The 24,866-nt window shown below is 36.4% G+C and overlaps 1 protein-coding gene across 7 annotated transcripts in view; it reads left to right on the top strand.

Annotated features, from left to right (window-relative positions):
• Positions 1 to 16,316, top strand: part of HECW2 (HECT, C2 and WW domain containing E3 ubiquitin protein ligase 2) — a 336,178-nt gene extending 319,862 nt beyond the window's left edge. For all 7 annotated transcript variants that reach the window (XM_019741310.3, XM_019741308.3, XM_074339576.2 and 4 more), the window contains 2 exons: positions 357 to 469; positions 14,546 to 16,316. In XM_019741310.3, the coding sequence (XP_019596869.3) occupies positions 357 to 469; positions 14,546 to 14,657 (225 nt within the window). In that variant the 3' untranslated portion in view covers positions 14,658 to 16,316. The remainder of the gene's footprint in view (positions 1 to 356; positions 470 to 14,545) is intronic.
• Positions 16,317 to 24,866: the final 8,550 nt, after the last annotated feature.

Below are 24,866 nucleotides of genomic sequence, written 5' to 3'. Positions count from 1 at the left end.
AGTAGACTTAGGTTAATTGAAACACCCACCATAATAGGAAATATATCTGGTTTAAGCTTCTGAGCTGGTCCACTGTACAGGTTGCTTTATCTTCTAAAAGTCCTTCACACCCCCTTTCCTTTTATAATGCACTGTTCTTCCTTGGTATTCTCTGGGGTTCTTGGTCAGAATTTTCATGGTGCAGTTACTTCATGCCTTCCAAGCTTTCCCACCAGCAAGCAGCATGCTGCCCTTCCCCAGGAGCAGCATGAACAAAAAGGAGGGGGCAGATTAATCAAATGCATGTGAATGATGCCGTGCCTTTTTTGGCAGCTGGTTTCTTGGTCTTACCTTCTTCTGCTTTCTTGGCTTGATAGTTTGTTACAGGCACATCCAGCATTCCCTATGAAGGATTTGCTTCTCTCCGAGGGAGTAATGGCCCACGAAGATTTTGTGTGGAGAAATGGGGGAAAATCACCGCTCTTCCCAGGTAAAAATAGAAAACATTTCTTTATTGTCACTACAGTGTTGTTCTAGAGGAGACCTTTAACACACACACACACGCGCGCACACACACACACACACACACACACACACACACACACATCTACTTCTGTTAACAGTTTGAGAGTGGAAAAACTTTTAGAATGAATTTATCTCTGATTACCTTTCTAAATGAAAAAAAGTCGTAGTTAAAATACGTACATACATATCTTAAAATACAAAACACAGCAAAACCAAAGCGTTTGTTAGCTGTAGTAAAGCAATGTTGGTCATCATACTGTGGCTTGTTACAATTGTGACTCTAAAATTTAGATGTTTCCAGAAACTCTAGTTTTAAGTTTATATCAATAACTTTTTAGATTCCCTTCACTAAGGGATTACCATTATGGTTTCTAAAGAAGACTAACTCACATGAGTGTGCTGTATAACTCTGTAGCTTATATTGTCCATGCCTTAATTCTGTGTGAATGCTCTCTGCATTGTATTCTCATTCATAACAAGTTGAAAATTTCCTTAGAGTGGAGAAAATTGCTTAACAGCTGCTATTAATATATGTAAAAGTCTTACCTTCCTACCTTAAAGGACAAGTAGTATTTTTTAGTTAAAAAAAAAAAGTGTTTGGGGTCAAATGGAGAAAACTGGAGCTGAAGCAAAAGAAGAGGGAGTAAATGAACAAAAGAGGAATGGATAAGAATTGGTTTTAGAACTCCTTTCTCCAGTCATCAGCAATAATGTCGAATATTTGAAGTAAAAAGGACCTCAAAGATTGCCTCTTGTTTTACTAATAATAAAACTGCAATCTGGAGAAGTTAAATGATCTTCCCAAGGGATATTAGGTACCCCAAGATGTCACCCTGTGTTTCAAGTACAAACAACTTTGAGAAACCTGTTAATGAGACTTTCTTCTTGCCAACTGCAAGACACCAGTTCTTGAGAATTATGTTGTAAGCATCAACTCATGAGAAAAGAGTGATGAAAATGCAGCTACAGAGAACAGTCAAGAGCGCAAGCTCAGGGCTGGGCCAAGCCTCCTCAGTCACCTTGAGTGCATCTCGGTCTATGAACAGCTAAGTATTACATGGCATGCCTGATGTTCCAAATTTGGGAGACTACAATTTCATTATTTGGAGAACTACTATATTTTATTTATGCCTGACTCATGTTCTTTTCCACCATAAACAAATATTTGTGTCTCAAAAGCAGATTGACACTGTGTGAGTAGGATCTGTCACCGTTCTGAGAAATTCGAGGATTAGCATCAAGGAGGCAGCAAAGGGCAGAATCATTGTGTCACTTTTTTCTTCAAATCTGTTTCTGTAAAGATTTTTGTAAAGTAGATGGAATAAATTGTCACAATAGGAAGATAGATCAGTTGATTATGTTTAATCCCTGAAATTTTCACCAAACCTGGTGAGCAGAGAAAGGCAATTTGGTAGAGATGTGAAACTTTAGCTTCAGAGAGACTGGGCTCTATCCCAGTTTTGTTCTTACCTACAGTGGGATCTTGGAGAAGTTTCTTAATCTTTCTGAGCCTCTGTTTCCTCATGTACCTTATAGGTTGGTAATTCTGAGAATTAAATGATATAATTCATCTAAAACATTTGCTGCTGACTCTGGCCCTGAGTCAGCATCCAGTTAATGGTTAATGGCTGCCATGATGGTTTCTGTCACCATCATCTGTAATATATGTCAGGCAGTAGCATAATGGAAAGAGCACAGGCTTGGGAGTTAGAAGACCTGGGTTCTAGTCCTGCATCTGCCACCAGCTAACGCTGGGATCTAGAATATCACTTGATCTCTGGACCTCAATTTCTTTGTCTGTAAAAGGCCAGGGATGGGGTGGTATGTTAGGTTTGATTGAATTAACACCAATAGGTTATTGAAGAATCTTGGAGGTTGGACTGAATTCATTTTTTTACTTCCTCCTGAGAGCTCCAGGAAGTTCATATGCTGACTCATTAGAAATGGTACTGTTTTCAGTATTGTTGCATACATAAAGTTGGGCAACAGGCATTGTTTCTTCCTTTCTTTATTATGACTTAAGGTTGGTTCTAGATTCCTAGTTTTACCCAAATTATAAAATAAAATAAATCAAGATGTTGTGAGGCATATCAGGAAAGCAGACTATGTTCATACCTTGTCTGAAAAAGCCCTAACTTTTCAGGTCCTAACTTAACAGGAAGGAAGAGCTACTTGGCTATGAGCTGATTTCACGTTAATCAGCTCATACAACCTGGTTAAGAGTGCAGATCTGAGCCCCATGATACCCTAGCTGTAGGGTCCTAAGCACGAGCCTAGATCCATCGCTGAAGAGTAGGAATAACAATGCCACGCTCAAAGAGTCCTTGTGACGACAGAGAATGTGTATGATAGTCCTTAGGGATGGTAGGTTTTCTTTGTTCTTTTTAACCTTTTATCCCAAATCACCTATAAGCCACCATACTGCTGTAACTATTAAAATGGGCTCCGCCAAAAAAAGTACATTGGAGAAAAAAATAAAAAGAACTTCAATGCATGACCATATCATTTTATCTGAAGTTGTTTCTTCACTGATAACATTGTAATCACCGTTTACGAAATGTGAAGTATTACTTAAGTGTTAAACAAGATCTGTAAGATTGGCTCTGGTCTAAGGAGATTGTCTTATGTGACTGAGTCCAGTGTATCTACCATCAGGACAGATACACTGAAGCCATTTTTCTTGCTATTTCCTGATAAATTTAAGTTGCAGAACTGAAGAGCTGGCTTGTCTCAAGCTGATCAACCCAAATGTATTTCTTGTACTTATTAGTGAGAAAATGTTTATTTAAAATGTGACATTGTACACACTAAAGACACAGTGGATGGATGTCCTTCTTACTTAAGAAATGTCTTCTCTAAGAAATCTGCCATGGAGGCTGTACCATGGAAAGTCAGAAGTGGCTATCAAAGATAAGGACAAACAGTCCTGGCCAATGGGAGGGCATCCTAAGTCTTTCTAGACATGATGATTGAGAGCCTTTGAACCTAAATGTGCGTCTCATTCTTTTCTCAGATTTCCTAGTCTCACTTGCGGTAGCAGTGAATGTAGCAGCACTTACCACGTGGGCCAAGCCATGTAGTAAAGTACATATGGTTGTTTCTGAAGCCAGTACAAGTAGAAGCCATGGTTCTTTTCTCTCTCTTGTGGTAATAAAGTAACTAGAGACCCAGATGATAAACGATGGAGGCAGACGGGTGTCTCCATGGAGGCTTATAGCCTGATCACATGACTGCACTTCCTCTACTTCGTGGTTGGTAGTTAGCTCTGTATTTTGCGTTCCTGAGATTTCCTATCCTCCGGTGTTCTGATGGACTTACGAGACGGTAAATTCACTTCATGGCAATTGCTCTTAAACATTCTGAACATTTCCAGGCCTGCGAACATGCCAGCCTGGAAAATGCTGGGCAAATCCTTTCTCCCAGCATGATATAGAGTTTATATGTTCATCTGTGAGGTTCTTGCCAAGTAGGATAAGGGGCCAGAGGAGTTGGAGAGCTGCAATCACGATGTTTTTAACATTGGGTTGGTTTTGCCAAAAGGGAAAAACATTAATTTTTGAAAATAGCAGTGTCTGGAGATTATTTTGAATGAAATGTTGACCCAAATTAAGGAATAAGAAGCAAGAGTTAATTATGAAATGGGTGTCTCAGGGAGACAGTTTTCCCAGTGGAATAGAACTTAAAAGATACAATTATTTTTTAAAGATAAAAGACAGCTTTTGACAGCTTTTTTCATTTTTAAAACTCTGCTTTTTATTTTTATGAAAATAAAGCTTTTCACAAAAAATACCAAGAAATTGAAAATATATACATCTAAAGTCCAATACTCAGATAACTTCTAAACTTTTTGTAGTATTTTATCTCATTTCTACACGTGCACACACACACCCTTAAAAACAAATATACAGTCATACTGCATATACTGTTTGTCACCTCTTTTTGTTCACCAAGTATCACTAATCATGAATCTTTCCACGTCATTAAATATTGCTCTATAATCTCATCAATAATTCAGTTTTTCCTCCTCTAGTACAGAGAGCATTGTCTACTGTCAAAGTGAACTACCAGCTAGGGAATAGGAAAATACCTGAGGGAGTCCTGTAATGTAGTGTCACTCTTTTCAATTAAAAAACAAACAAACAAAAATGTTCCAGAACAGGAGATGGGCACTGGAAGGACCCCTTGGTGTTCCCTCTTTTCTGTATTTACCTTGAGGCATCCCTCCTTGGTCTCCCCAATTCCTCACCACCTGCTGGTCAGCTGAGATGCCTTGTGGTCTGAGAGGGCATTGGCTGAAGATTTTCATGTATAGTCTGCTCCCTAGTTTAATCTCTGATATAAGCCCTCTTCAACTCTATTCCCCTTTTCCCTCTCTATTCCCTCACTATTTAACAATAAATTTTTAAGTTTTTACTTTATTCTACCATTGAATTAGCATGTGCTAATAAAAATATACCAGTGATGACTACCATGTTTCCCAAAAAATAAGACCTAACTGGAAAATAAGCCCTAGCATATTTTTCAGGATGACGTCCCCTGAACATAAGCCCTCATGCATCTTTTAGAGCAAACCCTAATAGACCCGGTCTTACTTCCAGAGGAAACACGGTAGTAATATTACCTTATTAAAAATCCTTAAATGTGCTATACCTTTTGGATTGGTCTTTACTTTGGGAAGCGGGTAACGTGATCATAAAAACATTGTGTCTGAAAAGGGACTCCTCGGTCATTAATGTAAAAATAGAGCTACTAAAATAATTTGTGATTATTTAATTGAATGAAAGACATTTTAATTACTGCAGGCAAAGAGAATAGGATAGTGTGAGTCAAAATGACTAATGGTCTTAGAAAGCTGTTTCACAGGTCTACTTTAAAGTGTGTACTTGTGAATGACAAACATTTTAGCTCTTAAGGAATGGTTATCCCTCTTTTCTTGATCACAAGAGCAAAAACTAGTTTGGGTTCATGTCTTTGCAGCATCCTAGCCCACTACACCAGCACCTCTCACCTGAACCACTGTAGCAGCCTGCGGGCTAAACTCTTGCTTCTCTTTGTACATCCTGTACTTCATTCTGCGCTCAGTAACCAGAGTGATCTAAAGTCTCAAGATCACTCCCTCCCGTGCTTACACTTGCTAGTGGCTTAGCATGAAATCCAGACTTCTTGCCAAAGACTACCAGGTAAATAGCCTGTCAGGCCTACCAATCCAACCTCAACACATATTCTCTCCCCTCACCTGCTACAGCCACCAGCCTCCTTCTTGCTATTCATCAAATATGACAAACTGAGTTCTGCCTCTAGACTCTGTCATTTGCTTCCTAGGTTCTTTCCTGTGAGTTCCTCACCTGCCTGGCTCTTTCTCATCCCCAACAAATCAGCTTAGGCATGATCTCCTCAGAGACGTCCTCCAGGCTCCTGCCTCCAGTGTACCTGTCACTCTGTCGTACATTATCTCCTTCATAGGACTTACCCCAATTCAGTCATCATGCTTAGTTATTGGTTTCCTTGCTGATGCTCTAGCTCCCCTTCTGAGATACAACACTGGTGAGGACAAAAACCTTGTGTGAATTGAATGTGGCTTTGCCCCCACTGCTGAGTCCTAGCACACAGTTGGAACTCAGTGAATATTGTTTCAGTGAATTCTTAAGCTAGAGGTATGACTGGACCACTCCAGACAAGGTATGCCAAAGTTACTTTTGAATTTCTATATCCTCATGTGAATTGGGATATATCCCAGCAATCACATTGCCAAGTTATTTTGAAGATTAAATGAGATAATACATGAAAAGTTCTTAAAATAATGTATAACACATCAGTCAGTAAATTTAGCCATTATTACTATTGTTCCTAATACCTAACCTTCAGAGCTGGCATGGTATTTTATAATCTTTAGGTGTGAAAAAAAATGTGCTCTATCCACCCAGGATATTTCTATTTTGTTTGGACTTCCAAGAGTTCTCTTTTGGGGACTGTTTCTTACTGGGTTTTTTTCTATTGGGTTTAAATACTTATATTTAAAAAGCATGTACTTTTCATCTTTGCCCAGGACCATCCACAGGTGAGGAAGTTACCTATTTATAGTGAATAGTTTCTTCTGCTAGTTATCCCTGGATGCAGGAATTCCCAGTGCGGGAACATTTTACACTGTATTTATAGATCCAGGTGCGTTATATCCAAGGTGACCTAATGAGACTTTAGAATAAGATATTAATTAGATAGTAAATCATATTCCTCTAACAAGCCTTTAGATACTCATCATGCATTTACTATGTGCAAAAACCATGTAGGAGATATAAATTGATGTCTGGACCTTAAAACACAGAGGGAAGTAATAGATGAAAAGATAACCGACATCACTGCCACCAAATGATGTATGATGAATGAGTAGTGGGGGTAATAAGAGCCACAGAATTCCTTACCATTGATTCACATTTATTGAACACCTGGTGAGGGCCAGGGGTTGTGCTGTGCCACTGTGGGTTGCACAAATATTTGTGAACTAGTCTTAGCAGGAATTCCTGTTCTCAATCTCATGGTCTAAGAATGTATTAGTGGGGATAGGAGAGAAATGAATTAAAAAAAAAATCGTAACAGAAGTTATACCTTTCTTTGTATTAATAAATATACTTAGGCTAACAAAACAAACACTGGCTTACTTTGACTGAATTTTATCACTCTGAGTCATTGGTAACTTTGGATTTCTCATGCTGATTACAAGCTCTGAATTCATCATCTACCCTCTACCCATTTCCTATACTTCCATCTTGATTAAAGGCACCTCTGCCATATCACTGTCCCTACCCAGTCTCCAGCTCCCTTTCATCCATGGAATAAATGAAAAAGGTCTTTGCATGAACACACCTCACTTCCTGATGTGGCCTTGCCTCCCCATCTGGCTTCAGATCCACCCTTAACTCCTGTCACTCGGACTTTTGTACTGCTCAGGTCTCTGGATGATGCAATGCTTCCTCACACTTCTGGGCAGTTTGCTGGGAGCATTCTTCTCCTTGTTGATCCAGGAAAACCCTACACACCTACAAATCCTTCAAGGCTTGGCGTAAATAGTATCCTCTATAAAACCTTTCCTGACTCTACAGAGCAGACTTGTAACTCATTGTATTACGCATATAATTGTGTGCTGGATCACTAATAGCCTATATGAGTCTTTTGGGTTAATTAAACAGAGGTATCTAGTAGTCTTCTGGAGAAATGCAGCCCTGAGTCAGGTAGGGTTCCTAGTTTGGTGAGCAGAGCCAAAGGTTCTGTGCCTGCTCATGGCACCCAGATCCCCTAGTACAGAGCACAGACTGCATGACATTTAGGGGGCCCCATTTGTATATTTTGCAGCCTGAGTGTAAACTCCTTGTAGGCAGAAACCAGACTATTCATTCTCATCTACCAAGGGACAGCTCAATGCCTGATATGCAGTATGAGCTCAGTATTTGTTCACTGAATGAAGGAATAAATGAAATGTAATGCAAATTGAAAAATTGATTTTTGTTCTTCAGGGCATTTTGAGTAGGAATGACAAGCTTTCAGAATATAGAATCTTCAAGGGGAAAAATAATAAAAGAGGTTTTACAGGTGAAAGGGCTTGGGTGCTGCCTGAACACTCATGGGGCCCTGAATTTGGAGGCCCTGGAGATCCCAAAGGAAGACCCCCCTTTGCCTATTCCACAGCCCAACTGCAGGCCACTCTGCTCCTTCTGCCAGCATCCCCCAATAGCTAGAACTGCAGACACACCTGATTGCCTTAGGGGGAAGCCTGTGGGTAAAATAGGTAAAACTTGGACTTGACAGATAAATTGGGTCAGGACGACTCATATTTCCAAATAAATCTTGACATTATAAAGTGGTATGTTCCAAGATCCTTTAGGCATTTTCCAATTATTTGATGAAGAGGTGGGGAGCTTTTAGTTACTTGATGAAGAAGTGGAACTAGGAGTAAGGAAACTGAAATCAGAAGGATTAGACACCACTGCCAATTTGAAAGAAAAATAGAGTATTGACAAAGCACTTTCTAAATTATAATGCAAATGAAAAGGATTTATTAGATTCAAATACATTTTATTTCTAGGACTACATCTATCTACTAGATAAAACAAGGTCCATGTTTTTCTCTTTTTTTCTCTCTCTCAACTTAAAATGCTGATTGTAATTTCTTCTTTGTCTTGAGTCCTTATAAGCTACCAAAAATCACTTCTGGGAAAACGGGGAATAAATTAATAAAAAAGTACACACACAGAGAAATACATTAATCAGTTGATCTATGAAAATTTAAATGTAATTGTGATACTTCGGCTCACTGGATTTGGGTACTTCACTTGTCTGTCTATAGGAAAGAAGAGAGGGTAAGCACGTGACCTCCTGGTTAACATTTGAAGAATCCAGAAAGCACCAAGAGATCTATTAAGTCAGACCAGATGTCTAGAGGGCTTTTAAATCTTCTTTCTAACGATGCCAGCATGATTTCCCAAAGACGGGTTCAGACCTGCCCTCCTCGAGTGGTTCTGGCTGCATAGATCCAAATGAGGTAAACTCATTATAGCCTCAGTGTGGCTGGCTTTGAAAGATTTGAAAAATGTTCCTTTATGGAGACTGAATAACTGGATGTGCTTTTGCTGCCAATATCAACACGGTCCAAGGGCCCTCCTGTTATTTTCTGCTGGAGTTTTCTTAGGACATGGAATGGGGTGGGGGAGGGGGTGTGAAAAGCCTCAGAGGATTGTGTGTTGTTTTGCTTTTTTTTTTTTTTTTTTCTGTTCTTGGCTCATGCAGCAAGTTGATGGTAAATATTGGGCAATTTATTTAACCACACGATTCCTCAATTTCCTTATTAGCAATGCTGTCTTGTTTATAAGGAGTTTTGAAATTTTTGCAAGCACAGAAAATGCTGGTGTGGCTAGCCAATGTAGATATCTTATTTCTAATCCATTTCATGTCTCTCCAATAGTGGAGACCACCTGCATCAGACTGACTTGGAGGGATTGTGAAAATGCAGATTTTTAGGCCCACCCAAAACTTTCTAAATTAGAATCTCAGGCGTTGCAGCCGAAACTCCCCATTGTAAACTTGCTTCTTGGGTGACTCTGATGCACTCTAATGTATCTCTCTGAGTATCTTTGCTTTCTGGTGAGCCTGAGATAGAACTAAGCACCTAAAAATCCCCTGGCATCTCCCAGAACTTTCTGGACTGACCCAATTAAGACCAATTTTTCCCCAGAGTTACTGCGTATTGTGATTGAATCATTCATTTAAAAAAACATTTGAAGTTTTATTTTGCTAATCCCTGTCCTCGAAATGTATATAATCTAGAAGAATGTAGAGGACTAGCAGTTCACAGTCAGGGGTGGGATGAAATTACCATTCAGGCTTCCAAAAGTGAAAGAACAGAGCCGATGAGCGTTAGTCTCCCTGCTTACACTTTACTGTTGGACTTCCCCTAGGAACCCAAGGTTGAGGTCCTACCAGTATTCTTGATTTGGCCATTGACTCAGCTCTGACCTTGGGAACACCATTTAATCTTTCTGCACAGTTTCCCCCTTCACAATACATACTTTCTTCATCTTCATGAAGCATTTTTTCAGAGGAGTTGTTCAGTTTATTCAGAAGGAAAGTTCTGATATGGTAACCATATATTATGCAACCAGATGTAAATCAGGAAGCAGTGATAGCCTTGAATTATGTATCAGTAATGGTGATTAAGTCACGAATGAGGAGTATCAGAAAAGGTTGTCCAGTCCTTCCCTTTGTGTTGAGAACTGAATCTTTAGAGAAAAAAGTACCCAGGCTTATGGATGTACTAGACAAGATACTATAGTGTCTGCAAAGATGCTATAGAAACTGCAAAAAGATATGCAGAATTCTTATTTCTGTGCTGAGAACCCTGGGAGAATGAAAGGACAGCTGTTTATGCCCAGCTTTGCCCCACTACCTGCCCTTGATAGGGATGATTCTGTTGTATCACAGTTATCACATTTGCCATCTTTTCTTGGACTGTTTAACTACTTTGAGACCTGTAGTAATTTTCTATTGCTGCATAATAAATTTCCACAAACGTAGCAGTTTAAAGCGACACATAATTGTTATATCACTGTTTCTGTGGATCTGCAGTACAGGCATGGCTTAGCTGGGTCTTCATCTCAACGTCTCACAAGATGAAAATCAAGGTGTCAGCCGGACTACATTCCCATCTGGAGGTTCAACTTGGGAAGGACCCGCTTCCAAGTTCCCTTAGGTTATTGGCAGAATCCGTTCCTTGTAGCTACAGAATTCATAGCAGCTTACTTCTTCAAATCCAAGAATAGTGGGAGTCTCTGATCTCTACATGTTCTTTTAAAGGTCTCACCTAATTAAGTCAGGCCCACTCAGGATAATCACCCTTTTGATTGACTTAAAATTAACCGATTATGGACTTGAATAACATCTGCAACATATCTTCACCTTTGCCATATTCCATGGATTACAAGTGAGTTACAGGTCTTGCTCACACTCAAGAGATGGGGATTATACAAAGGCATCGGTCATGGTAGATCAGATCATCTTAGAACTCTGCCTACCACAAGACCACAGTGAATTAATATTCAGCATTCAGTTTAAGTATGTGCAAGAAGTTAATTGGGGACTTAAAACATTACAATTTATGAATTCTCATCCCCATGTATAGGATCATTGTGTTAATTCTTAATTAGTTAAAATTAACCTTAAGGGAAAGTATTTGGTTTTCAAGAGGGAAGAGACAGGCTTAACTAGAGTGTGATAGACATTCACCTACAGTTGTGTTCTGTCCTAAGAAAATAAAACATTAATCAGGAATTATTGCTTACCTAGAGAAAGGATTATCTTGAATTACTTTTATTTCCTAGCTCACCCAATATAACTCAGTTCATAAAAATGAATTCACACATATCTACTCAAGATTACAACTATGTAAATTAGTTCCTGTTTGAAGAAGAGTTCTTCAAGAAGTTGACCTATCATACTGTTTGATCTACCAGCACTACCAGAAAGAAAAAAAATAGATAATAGGCATAAAAAAGAGAGATCACCTTTTCAAAATGTTTCTTGTAGCAACACACTGAAGAAAGAAAGACAGTGTATCAGAAATGGATAACAACCAGATTAATATTGCTCTATAAATGAACTGCATAACTAAATAAAAAAGTGAACAGGCTAGAAGAGATTAGCAGGAGATAATATAAGAGTTAATCTCTTTACTTTGTAATATTCATATAAATCAATAAGTTCTAAAGCTTTAAATAATAAATGGATGTCACACTCCTTAGGATGGATATTATAAAATAAAACAAAAAATAAGTGAGGATGTAGAAAAATTGGAACCCTTGTGCACTGCTGGTGGAAATGTAAAATGGTACAGCTACTGTGGAAAACAGTATGGCAGCTCCTTAAAAAATTAAAAATAGAATTGTCATATGATCTAGCAATTCCACTTCTGGGTATACACACAAAAGAATTGAAAGCATGGACTCAAACAGATATTTGTACACTAGAGTCCATAATAGCATTTTTTACAATAGCCAAAAGATGGAAGCAACTCAAATGTCCGTCAATGGATGAATAACAAAATGTGGTATATACATACAATGGAATATCATTCAGCCTTAAACAGAAAGGAAATCCTGACCCATGATACACCATAGACCTGGAAAACATTGTGCTAAGTGAAATAAGAGAGTCAAAAGGAGAAATATTGTATGTATGATTCCATATACATGAGGTACATAGAATAGTCAAATTCATAGAGCCTGAAAATGGAATGGTGATCACAGGGGCAGGAGAGGACGGGAGTTCGTGCTCATTGGGTACAAAATTTCAGTTTGTAAAAATGAAAAGTTCTAGAGATGGTTGGTCGTGATGGTAGAACAATGCGAATGACTTAATGCTACAGAACTGTGTACTTAAAAATGGTTAATATAATACATTTTATGTGTAATGTATATTTAATCACAATAAAAAAATTAAAAGAAGATGAACATGTAGATCCTAAAACAGGAAAAGTTACAAGCCACCTGACTTGGGGAAAGATGCTGTCTTGTTGGTAACCTAAGGAAAAAAAATTAAAATTTTTATTTAAAAGAAGTACCATTTTTTAGTCTAATAGGATAATGAATGTTATGTGTCTAACGCATAACACCAAGTATGGAATATAATTATATTCAAAACATATTTTACTTCTCTGCTTCTTCCTCCCCTCTTTCTAGAACAGAGATAAAGTCTGCATTTAACATTTTTATTCCAGTGTTTCGCACAAGATAGACTTTAAACAAATCTTTGGACTGTCTTTTAGTATGCTAATTCAATTTTTTTAAAAGTAAAACCTTTTCCTTGAGGCCCAAGTTGAGGTTCCAGTGTAAAGAAGGTATAATAAAAATTAAATACAATTCTGAAATAGCTTATTATATCAAAAAAAAAAAAAAGTGTTTGACTGCAAAGATTAATTAGATAATTTCCCCTCAGTGTGTCCTAAAGTTTGTATTAACAAGAGTTGTAAACTCTGAACCAGAACGGTCTGTCCTAAAACTTTTATATATATATATATATATATATATATATATATATATATATGTGTGTATATATATATATATATATATATATATATATGTATATATATATATATATATATATATATAAAACAGAGCCCCTTCGCATTACTGTACTAATAAGCCATATGGCTACACATCTGCTTTATTATCTCTTTGTTATCTTGGAATTTCCATGAGTCATGATTATCTTTTATCAATTTAATGAAGGCAATTAGTGGAAATCTTTTTGATGGTAATGAAATGTAGTTAACAATACATGTCTTATTAATTGGTCAAACACTGTAAGCCAGGCATTGTATTAAGCATGTTTCTGTCACTTCATTTAATCTTCATATCCTTCTGAGACAAATGATACTATTCTGTTTTTGCTGTTGAGAAAATTGAGTCTCAGAATGTTTTAATAACTCACTCCAAATCATACAACTGGTCGGTAGAGCTAGAATTCAAACCCAAGTCTGACCAACTCCAAACCTCTGATTGTATCACCACACTACACTACGTCTAGTAATATAATTACATTTATTTCATAAATGTTAAAGTGATTTATAAGAACAAAAATTTAAGTGTGACTTTGTGAAAAAAAATAGCTCATTAATAATCATAGCTCCTAAAATTCCATATTAATTCAGGAGTATATTTTTAAGTCAAAGTTGTTTAGCTCCCACAAATAAACTGTTGTACATTCAGAATAAAATGCTTCCTATTCCTTGTCAAAAGTGCAGATTTGCTTCCTGATAAGATGTGCTATTTGAAGACTATCTATTTTTTTATTGTGATTCAGGTGCAAATAACAGGAAAGCATATTTTTTTCCTATCTTGGCATGCAGGGAGGTATTTCTGAAAAAGAATACTTAATGTAGTGATTTACATGGCCATTATTTTGCATTGTGATTTACGAGAAAACAGATTCTAGCACAGGATTCAAAGAAGTAACAATGGTGCACTGACTTCAACAGGAAAATCCAGCCATGGAATTTCCCAAGACACTATGCCGTGAGGCCAATCTCCGGAGACACTTAGTGCTCTTCCCTGCCCAACAAAATGAAAAAATACAAAACCGTAGATTTTCTGAGAGACATCCAGGCAAATGCCAACTCTGAAAATGAATTACTTTGCAAGAACTTATATTCATATCTTTAAAAAAAAAAGTAACATCAAGAGAAACAGAAATACAAATTTGTGTTTGTAGCTCTTAGACAACTAAACAAATAATATGCACATAATATGGATTTTAAATGATTGTGAAAATATGAAGGAAACATTTTTTTAAATATCCTGTTTCCCTGAGAGAAATTCAATTCTGAATTTTTAAGTCAAAATGTTTTCAAAGTTTTTTCCAAAAGGAGTGTGAAAATCGACAACAAACCGAATTGAATATAAAAGAGAAGCAATGCTCACACCCACAAACACACGTACACACAAAACAATCTCATTTCACTCTACGCAGTCTAAACTATGTGTGCTTCTTCTGTTTGCAGAGCTCACACTTGTTTTAACCGCCTGGATCTCCCCCCGTACCCATCCTTCTCCATGCTTTATGAAAAACTCTTGACAGCAGTTGAAGAGACGAGTACCTTTGGACTTGAGTGACTTGGAGGCACAGTTCCTGGCTCCCTATGGACAGACAATTTCCGAAGCTGGCCTCTAGAAGAATAGCTGAACATTGGAAGTTTCAAGAGTACGCTTTCATTCGAGTAAAATTGAGTGCTGTTATCTTCCAGGAACGCATGCTCTATCACTATTAGGGAATGGATAGTGCTGATGAGTCCTCTTTGAAGGATTTGGGTGAGCTTGATGCCCAGGGAATAACCCAACAGTCTTTCAATCAACAGTTCTTGACTGCCAAACTTTTTTCCATTTGTTATGTTCCAAGACAAAGATGAACCTGTACGAGATAAGCTCCATGGTAACTTTCAGGGACTTAGGAGAATCTTGAAACTTACCGTTGAACATGGTTCAAGCCAAACTGGCAGCACTTGACCCAATCTCCAAATTAGTGCAAGTTAAATACCATAATAAAAACAAATATATTTCCTGAAAGTATTCATTGAAGCCCTAAGCTATAACAGAATATTCATTTTCTTGCTTATGCGTGCCTGCATGGTGTGCACCATAGCTTTCAGCTTTCATGGAACACGAGTGAAAATGAAACCAAGTCAATATGAGGTAACTAAAGATTTGCAATAAGGTGGTCGATGACAATGTATATGCAAAGTGGTATGTATGTGTGTAATTATGGCTGAAGACAAACTATTATACATTGAAATACTAATGACCGATTTTATGCTTTATAATGCATGAAAACAATTTAAATAACTAGCAATTAATCACAGAATATCAGGAAAAAATACACAGTGAGTTCTGTTTATTTTTTTATAGGTTCATTATATTTATGTTCTTTAAGATGTATATAAGACTTACCTACCTACCCTACTGTATGTGTCACCTGTTCCATTTTCATGTTCCATGCTTACTTGGGCATCATGCTAGTATGTATCTTTTTAAGCACTCTCAAGGGAACAAAAGGGCCTTTTATTTTTATAAAGGTACAAAAAAAAAGTCCCCCAAAATATTTTGCACTGAATGTACCAAAGTTGAAGGGACATTACAATATGACTAACAGCAATTCCATCACTTGACAAGTATAATAGGAAATAGCTTCTAAATCCAACTTCCTTCACAGTGCCATGTCTACCACTATAAGGACTGTGCATCTAAGTAATAATTTTTTAAGACTCACTATATGTGATAGTATGATATGCATTTATTTAAAATGCATTAGACTCTGTTCCATCCATCAAATACTTTACAGGATGGCATTTAATAAAGATATTTCGTATTTCCCCCACTGCTTTTTATTTGTACGGCATCATTAAACACTAAGCTCAGTTAGGGAGCCATCAGCAACACCCAAGGGATCAGCTCTCTCTTTAGTGATAAGAATTCCATTTTCCCTCATCAGTGAAGACGTCACAAATGGAAACTCTCAGTACTATATTTTTAAGCCTGCATTTTCACTGATGCATACTTTTCTTATCGATATTAAGAAACAATTTTTCTATGGTGTCTCAGAAACTGCATGACATCACTAATGTTATTTCTGCTTAGTTTTATCCGAGAGTGTCCTTCATATTTTATTGTTTTTGGGGTTTTCCATATCATTGTTTATTTTCTGACTTATGGCCATAACTAATCAGACTTTCAATACAGTGAAGTTAAATTGTGAATAATAAAAGCATTGGATTAACATTTGGTTTGCCAGCCTGTGTTTTACAGGCATCGCCTGGACACTTCTTTGAGATGTAAGTAGCATGGGATTCCAGTTGTGAGAGGTTGGCCATCTTACACTTTACAGAGGTTATATGCATAGTTTTGGGACATTGTTTTGTAAGAACTGATTGCTCCCCTGTTGATCAAGCTAGGTTTACTGTCGAGCGTCTCAAGAAGAAGACCACTCATGTTGCATTCCTGCACTAAAGGCAGCTACTGCAGTTTGGGGAAATGTTCTGGGAAACAAGTTACATTAATCTGGAAGTGAGAAAGGAAGATTTACCCACGTACTCTAATTGGACCAGAACAAAAGGGAAGGGAAAAAAATTAACTGGAAATGTTAGTTTGTACTTACTGATCATGAATATAAGTATACATTTAATTTTGCAAACTATTTTTACTTGTTTATAGTTTTTTCACTATCAGGAAAAATAACATACTTTTTAAAAAAATCAACATTTTTGATGGTATATAAGATGTTTCAGAGCTGGCATGTTCTAAGCAACTGATATAAAAGGTTGCATATCTTTCAAAAATACATTCATAGACCCTGTTAGGTCTCATTTTGGTTTGTGACACTTTGTTACCATATTCCACATTATTAGGTAAAAGAAATTTTGATTAAAATGTATCTCTTTAATTATTCCTAACAAGGCATACAACTTCTTCTCAAATAACAGTATAATTGTCTAATTGCTGGTTCTCAGAATTGGGAATTATCTAAGATTTATTTAGTGTATCAGAACACCATGATAACTGATATTATTCTTCATTGGTAAAACAAAAAGTCCCATAATAACTATATAAAATATTAAATACCATTTCCAGTGAATAATTTAGACTTTAATATACTCTACAAATAGAAATATCCATAAATATTTTGTTCTGTACAGTGAATCTAGATAACTTGGCTGTATGGTCCTGTTTTCTTTAAGGAATTCTAAAGTGAGGTTATACTGTGCTGTCTTATAGTATAAAAGACAGTCGCGATACATCATATGTGTATGCAGAACGTCTCTGAGATGAGAGAAGAAGCACACTACTGGTCATTCTGTGCCAACCACTGCGTTTGATTATGGAGCTACAAGATTCAAAATCTTCCCTTGAGAAGCTGACAGTCTGGTGGTGTTGAAATCAAGGTTTAAAACAGTATTGATAATAAAATTTTCTATGTTCTACAATCAAGGACTGAGGAGAGAACCGCTTCTTACATCTGGAAGATCTATTGAAGCCTTCATAGATGGGAGATACTGTAGCAAAAAAAGAAAGAAAACAAAATCACATAAATGTTCTTTCGTTACTAATGGCCTGTAGTACTGTGTTGATGCTGATACTGGTCAAGTGTGCATTTACACACGAGGGTTTAGAGTGTGCAGGTGGGGAGCTGAAGCATGAAAGAACCACTCAAAGGTCTTCCAATTTTCCAAAACCTGCCAAAATTACGTCCAGTACTTTCCCTCTGTTTTCTTTCATCTGTACTACAATGTACCTTCAGTTTTCAGTGTAAAAATTCCAGTCCTTCAGCCCAACCCACTTCTGGGGTCCTAAGAATTTTCTTGTATACAAAATGAATGGATCTTGGCCAAAGAAATGCAGTCACAATTTTATAGTATATATGTTGTGTTTATAACTTAGTAGAAATTCTGTAATAACTGAAAAAAATCTGTTTCCCCTGCATAACAACTGGAAGTGGTAAAACTGCATTCAAATGATTAACAGTAATGGTAGAACATGTTTGTATAGTACTTTAGAGTTTTAAAATGCTTTCAGGTGCATCGTTTTTGATCCTCATATACTTTGTGGGGTAGAAGGTATCAAGTCCCATCTGGTGTGAGGCTGATTTTCATAGATGCCTTGTGAGATCAATTTCAGTACTTTATAGTTACAATTCTAGGTTTCATCTCGAGAGATGCAGAGACTAATGTTTCCACCAGCATATTCTCCTTTCAGTGAATTTTGCTAGATACTTCATTTACACAAATCCTCATTTTTTCAAACACTCTTAAAATGTGATGCCTTCTGAAGCCCGTGGAGAAATCAATATACTCATGGAAAAACTCCCCTTAGGCTTAATTGTTGCATTTTACTACTTGTTATGAGAAATTAAAAACAATACAAAAACTGATTGCTTTTAGTGGATTTATATAGTATAGTGATTGTTTCATTTTCTCAAACATTATTTGGAAGCAAGATAATGAAAAAACTGCACTTCGATCAGAAGGCTTATTTTATTTTTAATTTTCAGTAAGGACGGATCTAGAATGTACTAGAAGCCCTGATAGGTGAGTTACAGTGATGTGGGTAAAGAAACTCCTGCAGGTTCTCTTTTCCTCTCTGTCCTCACATTCATCCAATTTTTTTCTTTCTACACAAAGTGTATTTATAACTTGACCACTTCTAACTAACACAAACATCTTTTAATGAAAAGTCAAAAAGTTTTTCCAATTTTAACTCTATTCGGGAAATTCCTAGGGCTGGTGAAATGATGCTGTATCATCAGTAAGATACAGTAAAAACATCCAAATGAAGACTATGGCCTAATCTCCAAACTGAGTCTGAGTTTCAGGCCCTTTGTTCTCTCTTGTCTGCTTTCTGATTTAGATGATGTTTGACAGCAATAAATCTCGGACACCTTACTTCTACAAATGAATGAGAATGTCATTTTTAATTAGATTTTTAATTTTGCAAAATCTATTACCTTTCTAGATTGTGTTTTCCAGATAGATTTGTTTGTTTAACATGGAAGCAAAGAAATGCCAAAGACATTAAAGCTTTCTCAATTGTGGTTTATGGCCAACCACTGCCCACTGGGTGATAAAAGGATGATAAAAACCAAAAGCAAAAAAGAGGAGCCCAGTAGTTGTGCCCTCCCCCCCATAAGAATGCAATGCTAATTATTGACCAACTGTCAAAACTGAGGAGTGGTCACTACATTCCATGGGCCTGACACCAACGATATAATGAGTTGTGTGTGTGGCTACCCATATCATAGCAATCTGGGCCAGAAGGAATGCAGGGATGGTTAAGACAGGACTGTAACAGAGGGAAAGTTAAAACGGGTGGAAAGATCACGTTAGGGCTTGCTGGTGGGGGTAGGAATGTATTGAAGTATCTTTGGTTTCTGACTTTTGAGAAAAAGAATGCCATGCTGCCTAATGAGGACTGCTTGGTAATCTAGCTGGTGGGAAATGCCCTCATTTTATAACATCAGTAGGTTGATGACATTTTTCTGTATTGTAAAACAGAATTTAGCCCAAAAGTATTAAAGATAACCATAGCTTAATTGGGAGGTTTGCCAATTTAGTATTAAATTATGTTGTGGATTTTTTTAACTTAAGAATTACTGTTGCTATTATTGAACTTTGTATACGAAATACAAGAAAGTGTGTTATTGGCGGTTATGTGCTTAAGTTGTCTTTTAGCAGACATTCTTTGACATTAGAATAGCTTTTGAGATATTTTTGTGGTGTCTAATGGTAACTGAAATGTTCTCTGTTAATCTAGAAAGCAAAAACTGAGGAATGGGGTTACTGAATTACAAATGGTGACCTAATCAGTGTTTCCAGTTTTTCAGGAAGTTAATCAAGACTGAAAATACACTTGCTTAGACCTATGCAAGGTAATTTATTTGACTTTCATGATCGAACAGTTCAGCAGAATTAGAAGGCCCTAGTTGTATGGTTTCTGGGAAACACAGGAAAATTAAATTTATAGGTATGCTTTTTCCATCTGGTGGCCTTGAGCAGGTTATAGCTTTCTATCCAATTTTCTTTTAAGATATTACAACCTTGAGGAGTATTGATAGGTACATTGTATGATTCAAACTGAATCAGCTATTACTGATACCAGCAAGGAACCATCAGTACACTTCTGGTTACTATCTGGTTTACTTCTGTAAAAAAAGGATGGATAACGTTCAAGAAATACCTTGGAATGATTAACCAAGAAACACACAGAACTGAATGTTCTTTTAGGATCCTAATGCTCTAAAAGATGTTACTACAACCTATTTTCCTTTATATGGTATCATTAATAAAATTTGAGGCTGTTACTATGTTGGGAAGTGCATAAAATTACATGTTTTTATAATAGGGATGCAGGCATTCCAAAACAGATAAATATACATGCATCTCTCTTGCCTCTTACTGAAAGGATTAATCTAATTTTATAATGATGCTTACTTTTTAATATTAAGGCTCTGTAAAAAAAATTTATTCCTAAGATTTCAGTAGAGCACTGGTGGTTTATTTTTTTAAGCCTTTCCATTTCTTTTCACCAACTCCACCTATTGTGTCTACTACACCATGTATCACAGTTAATAGCTATGTTTCCATTTTTGTTGATTTAAGCTTCATATTCAGTGTGACTTCTAATAGAGAACAATAGCTTCTAATAGAGAATAACAATAATTTGCTATTGGCATAAAGATTATATAGTTCTCATTTCACCTTATATTTAAATTTCATCTGTTTATTTCAAAACAAATAATGCAGATTGTTGACATCCTAGAAATGATTCCTGAGTGGCATTAAATGGAGCCTGGAACTCTGCAATGTAGACTAGTTGTTTGTTTTCTGCAGTCTATATTCTTATCGTCACCTGAACCCCTACCTTTTGTGTTATATATTTTTATGATTCTGAAATGCTTTGAGGGAAATATATTTTAATGTGTACAATTTGTTTTATTTTCATACTGATCTCTATTTTTGTTTAAAACCATGTTGCATCATGAAATCACTTACTCCAAAATAAATCTTCTTTAAAAAAATAGGTTATGACTTTTGTATGATACATTTGGGGAAGAAAAAAACTCAAGAGGGAAGAAAACAAAATAGGGATAAAGATCTCATGGAATTAGTACCGTGTTTCCCTGAAAATTAGACCTAGCCAGACAATAAGCTCTAATGTGTCTTTTGGACCTAAAATTGATATAGGACCAGTATTATATTATATTATATTATATTATATTATATTATATTATATTATATTATATTATATTATATTATATTATATTATATTATATTTATTATATTATACCATGTCCTATAGTAAAATAAGACCAGGTCTTATATTAATTTTTGCTCCAAAAGACGCATTAGAGGTGATTGTCCAGCTAGGTCTTATTTTCGGGAAAACACGGTATGTATCTTTGTGGTTACAGGAAATTCTCTTTTCATGATATTTATAATTAGGAATCTATTCCGTTTATCTCTAACATGATATTTTATTATTTGATAGGTCATCAATTAATGTTGAAGAAATGAATTAACACAAATCATAATCTCTTAACTCACATGGGTTGAGACTGTTAAGTGTTAAGCTGTCTTGGTTGAATACTCATTTCATAAACACACATGCACACCACCGCCAGCACTACTACCCACACCAGTCTAATCCAGAGGTCACATATTCACGAACCTACAGGGGACAAGTAGATATTGCACAAGTGAAATTGGTTGTGTGTAAGCAACAGAGTGCTGGGGTTTATCTAAAGGGGACATTCTAATATTTTGCTCCAGCAGATTCTAGTCACATGAAATTCAGGTCCAGTGTTGAAAGAGAAACTCAGAAATCTAAAATGTTATGTTGTATTTCCAGATCTTTTTAACACTGGGTAGATCAAAGCAAATATGTCGATAAGTTGAATTTGCCTTGTGGGTCCACCAGTTTGGAACCCTTGATTTAATCAATAACATTATCTTTTATATTTGACTAGTAGTGGAAATAAATTGACCGAATAAATAAAATATTACTAAGACATGGCAGTTAATAGGAAGAAATGGGGAACGGTGAAAGGCTAATATATACTATGAGGGTAGACAATCACTAAACGATGCACTTGAAAATGATCTGTGCTTACCAGTATCTTTCTGAAAACTGACTCATGTTAATTCATATGAGTTAAGAGTATCCCAGTCAAGATATCATGGAACAGATGTGCTATTAAAAGCTTTATTCTGTATTTTAGAATAGAAATTAATTTCATGAGAAATGAAATTCAGTTAAAGAAAAGACCCATCCTCTATAACTGATTAAAGTTTGACATTCTTATTGAAAGGGAAGAGCAAGAGATTGCATCCATGTCACTAACTTCCTGATTTTTGCATCATAACATTCCCTCTATAACTTCAATGTACTTCTATTATAATAAATTTATCTGCCTCCATTATATTGTTTTAATAAAACCTGAAACCCACTTAATTATTGAGTATTTGAACAATGTGTAATTCCCACCATCCTGCTAATCACCGCCAGGGAGTCTTTCTTGGTGTTTTTTATTTCATCCTTTAATCAGAAAGCATTTAATCAAGAAATGGAAAAGATTTTTTCTCCACAGTTCCTTCTTTTTCTTGATCAAAAATGTTTACCTATTAATGGCTTTTTTTCTTTCTAAATAGATACTTCCTTCTAAATAGATACTGGGTTGACTAGTATTCCATTTGTCAACCAAGGTAAACTTTGGAATCACAATAATAAATTGAAATGAGAACATTTGATCAAGATATATTGTTTACATTGATAGAAATGAGTTTCACACATTTTATTTGCCCCATTATTATAGGTCCTCTCAAATATTTTTTAGTCACTGATTGTTCCATTAGAAAGGAAAAGCAAGCAATTTCCAAAGCATAAATCATTGGAACAATACATATTTCTTTGACAATTTATAATAATGTTATGAAATACTACCTCTTGCTACACGGAATACTTGGGGACTATAATAATTTGTGTCTAGTTGGTATTCAATTGGCACTGGAAAATGAACCCCAAATCCAAATTCTTGAACCTTGTCATGACATTACCAACATGTCCCTCTCTCTGCCTCCACACCCAAATTAAATTCCTGAGCTCTAGGCCCAGTAAAGTCCTGCTTTTTATTACTATGAGGCTTTTGCCCCAATGTCCAATGCAATCTCCTTTGAACTAGATTAAATCACATGAAGGGCATTTTTTATAGTAAGTGGTCAGTTATAAGGAGACCAGAAAAGGTCAAGAGACCTCCTATACCTGTTTCTCCCTAAACCCACATTCACAGCTTGATCTTTGCATCTAACTTAGAGGGAAAGGCAAGTTCCAAGAAGAGATAGTGAGCCAATAAGAAGACACTATGTTGATATATGAATCTGGATATTTAATATACAAATCTGGAGCTGGTCCAGATTGCCCACTCTATGACTTCTCAGGGAAGAGGGGTACCTGAATGAAAACACTGCTACTGACAAACATGAGAAACAGAAACTCATAGACACAGACAAGAGTTTAGTGGTTACCAGAGGGTAAGGGGGGTGGGGGGTGCGAGATGAGGGTAAGGGGGATCAAATATATGGTGACGGAAGGAGAACTGACTCTGGGTGGTGAACACACAATGGGATTTATAGATGACGTAATACAGAATTGTACACCTGAAATCTATGTAATTTTACTAACAATTGTCACCCCAATAAATTTAAACAATAAATTAAAAAAAAAATCCAGAAAAATGGGAAAGCCCAAAAACTACATGGACAGACCTGACTGAGGTTTGGCAGCTCCCCTCACCTTCCAGCCTCATGGCCTGGAAATGCAAGAAAAATCTCAAGTGATAAAACCCCAAGAGCGCAAGATCCAAGTCCAGATCAGTATTTCTTTTTTGGAATTGAGGCAGGGAGAACTGACAGGAGCTATGCATGTCCCATTCAATTCTTGATTGATTGGCTTCCCAGAACAAAACAACAAAACATTTTAACTGTTGGTTAAAGAACAATTCACTGATTAGTGATAACTTACTATTACTCCACTTTCAATTAGGAAACCATGTCACATTTATTAAATGTTGCATCAGGTCACCAATAGTGATGGAGGACCTTCCAAATATGGAAATGCAGCTTGAAGCCAGCCCTACCAATATAGAATTATTTGTATGCTTCATTTGTTTTAAGTAAAACTTGCATATATCATCAAACTGGATTTTAATTTGAAAATAAGAATTTTTTCCCATTAGCTTTAATAAACAACTAGTTCTCCCACTTCCTCAAATATTAAAGAAATTTGCAGATCCTGTAAGATACCACTTTGACCTTGTCTGTTTCTTGGCCAGACACTGTGTACCCCGGGGTGTGCACTCATTGGTTTAAACAGCAATGTCTAATCATCAGAGTCTCTTCCTCATAGAATACTACTGATAATTTGGAGTGAAAATGTTTGGGTTTGTTTTCTCTCTCTGCAATTAACCTGTCTGTTATATCACTTATAACAATGTTTAAGGAGGAATGAAGATAACAGGCTGTCTGAGTCTTGGAACCAAGCAGGAATGCCAGTGGCTTTGTGGCTGGAGTGTATATACAGAGCTCTTCTAACTAGCCAGCCAGTTTGGGTGTGGGGACAGTTGTATACATACATGCTAGTCAACTAGTGTTTCCTAACTGACTTTGATCTGTCCTCAGCTAAGGCCCTTAGTTAAGATATAAAATCATATTTCAAAAATTAGTCCTGCTCCTTGGAGAAATGACTGATTCTAGGGAATATAAGAGATGAACCTGGATTATCTCA

This window comes from Rhinolophus sinicus, chromosome 17 (genome assembly GCF_057876585.1).
Source record: "Rhinolophus sinicus isolate RSI-liver-muscle chromosome 17, RSI-T2T, whole genome shotgun sequence".
Classification (NCBI taxonomy): Eukaryota; Metazoa; Chordata; class Mammalia; order Chiroptera; family Rhinolophidae; genus Rhinolophus; species Rhinolophus sinicus.
The sequence above is the reverse complement of the archived record's forward strand: the minus strand, read 5'-3'. Positions and strand labels throughout refer to the sequence as shown.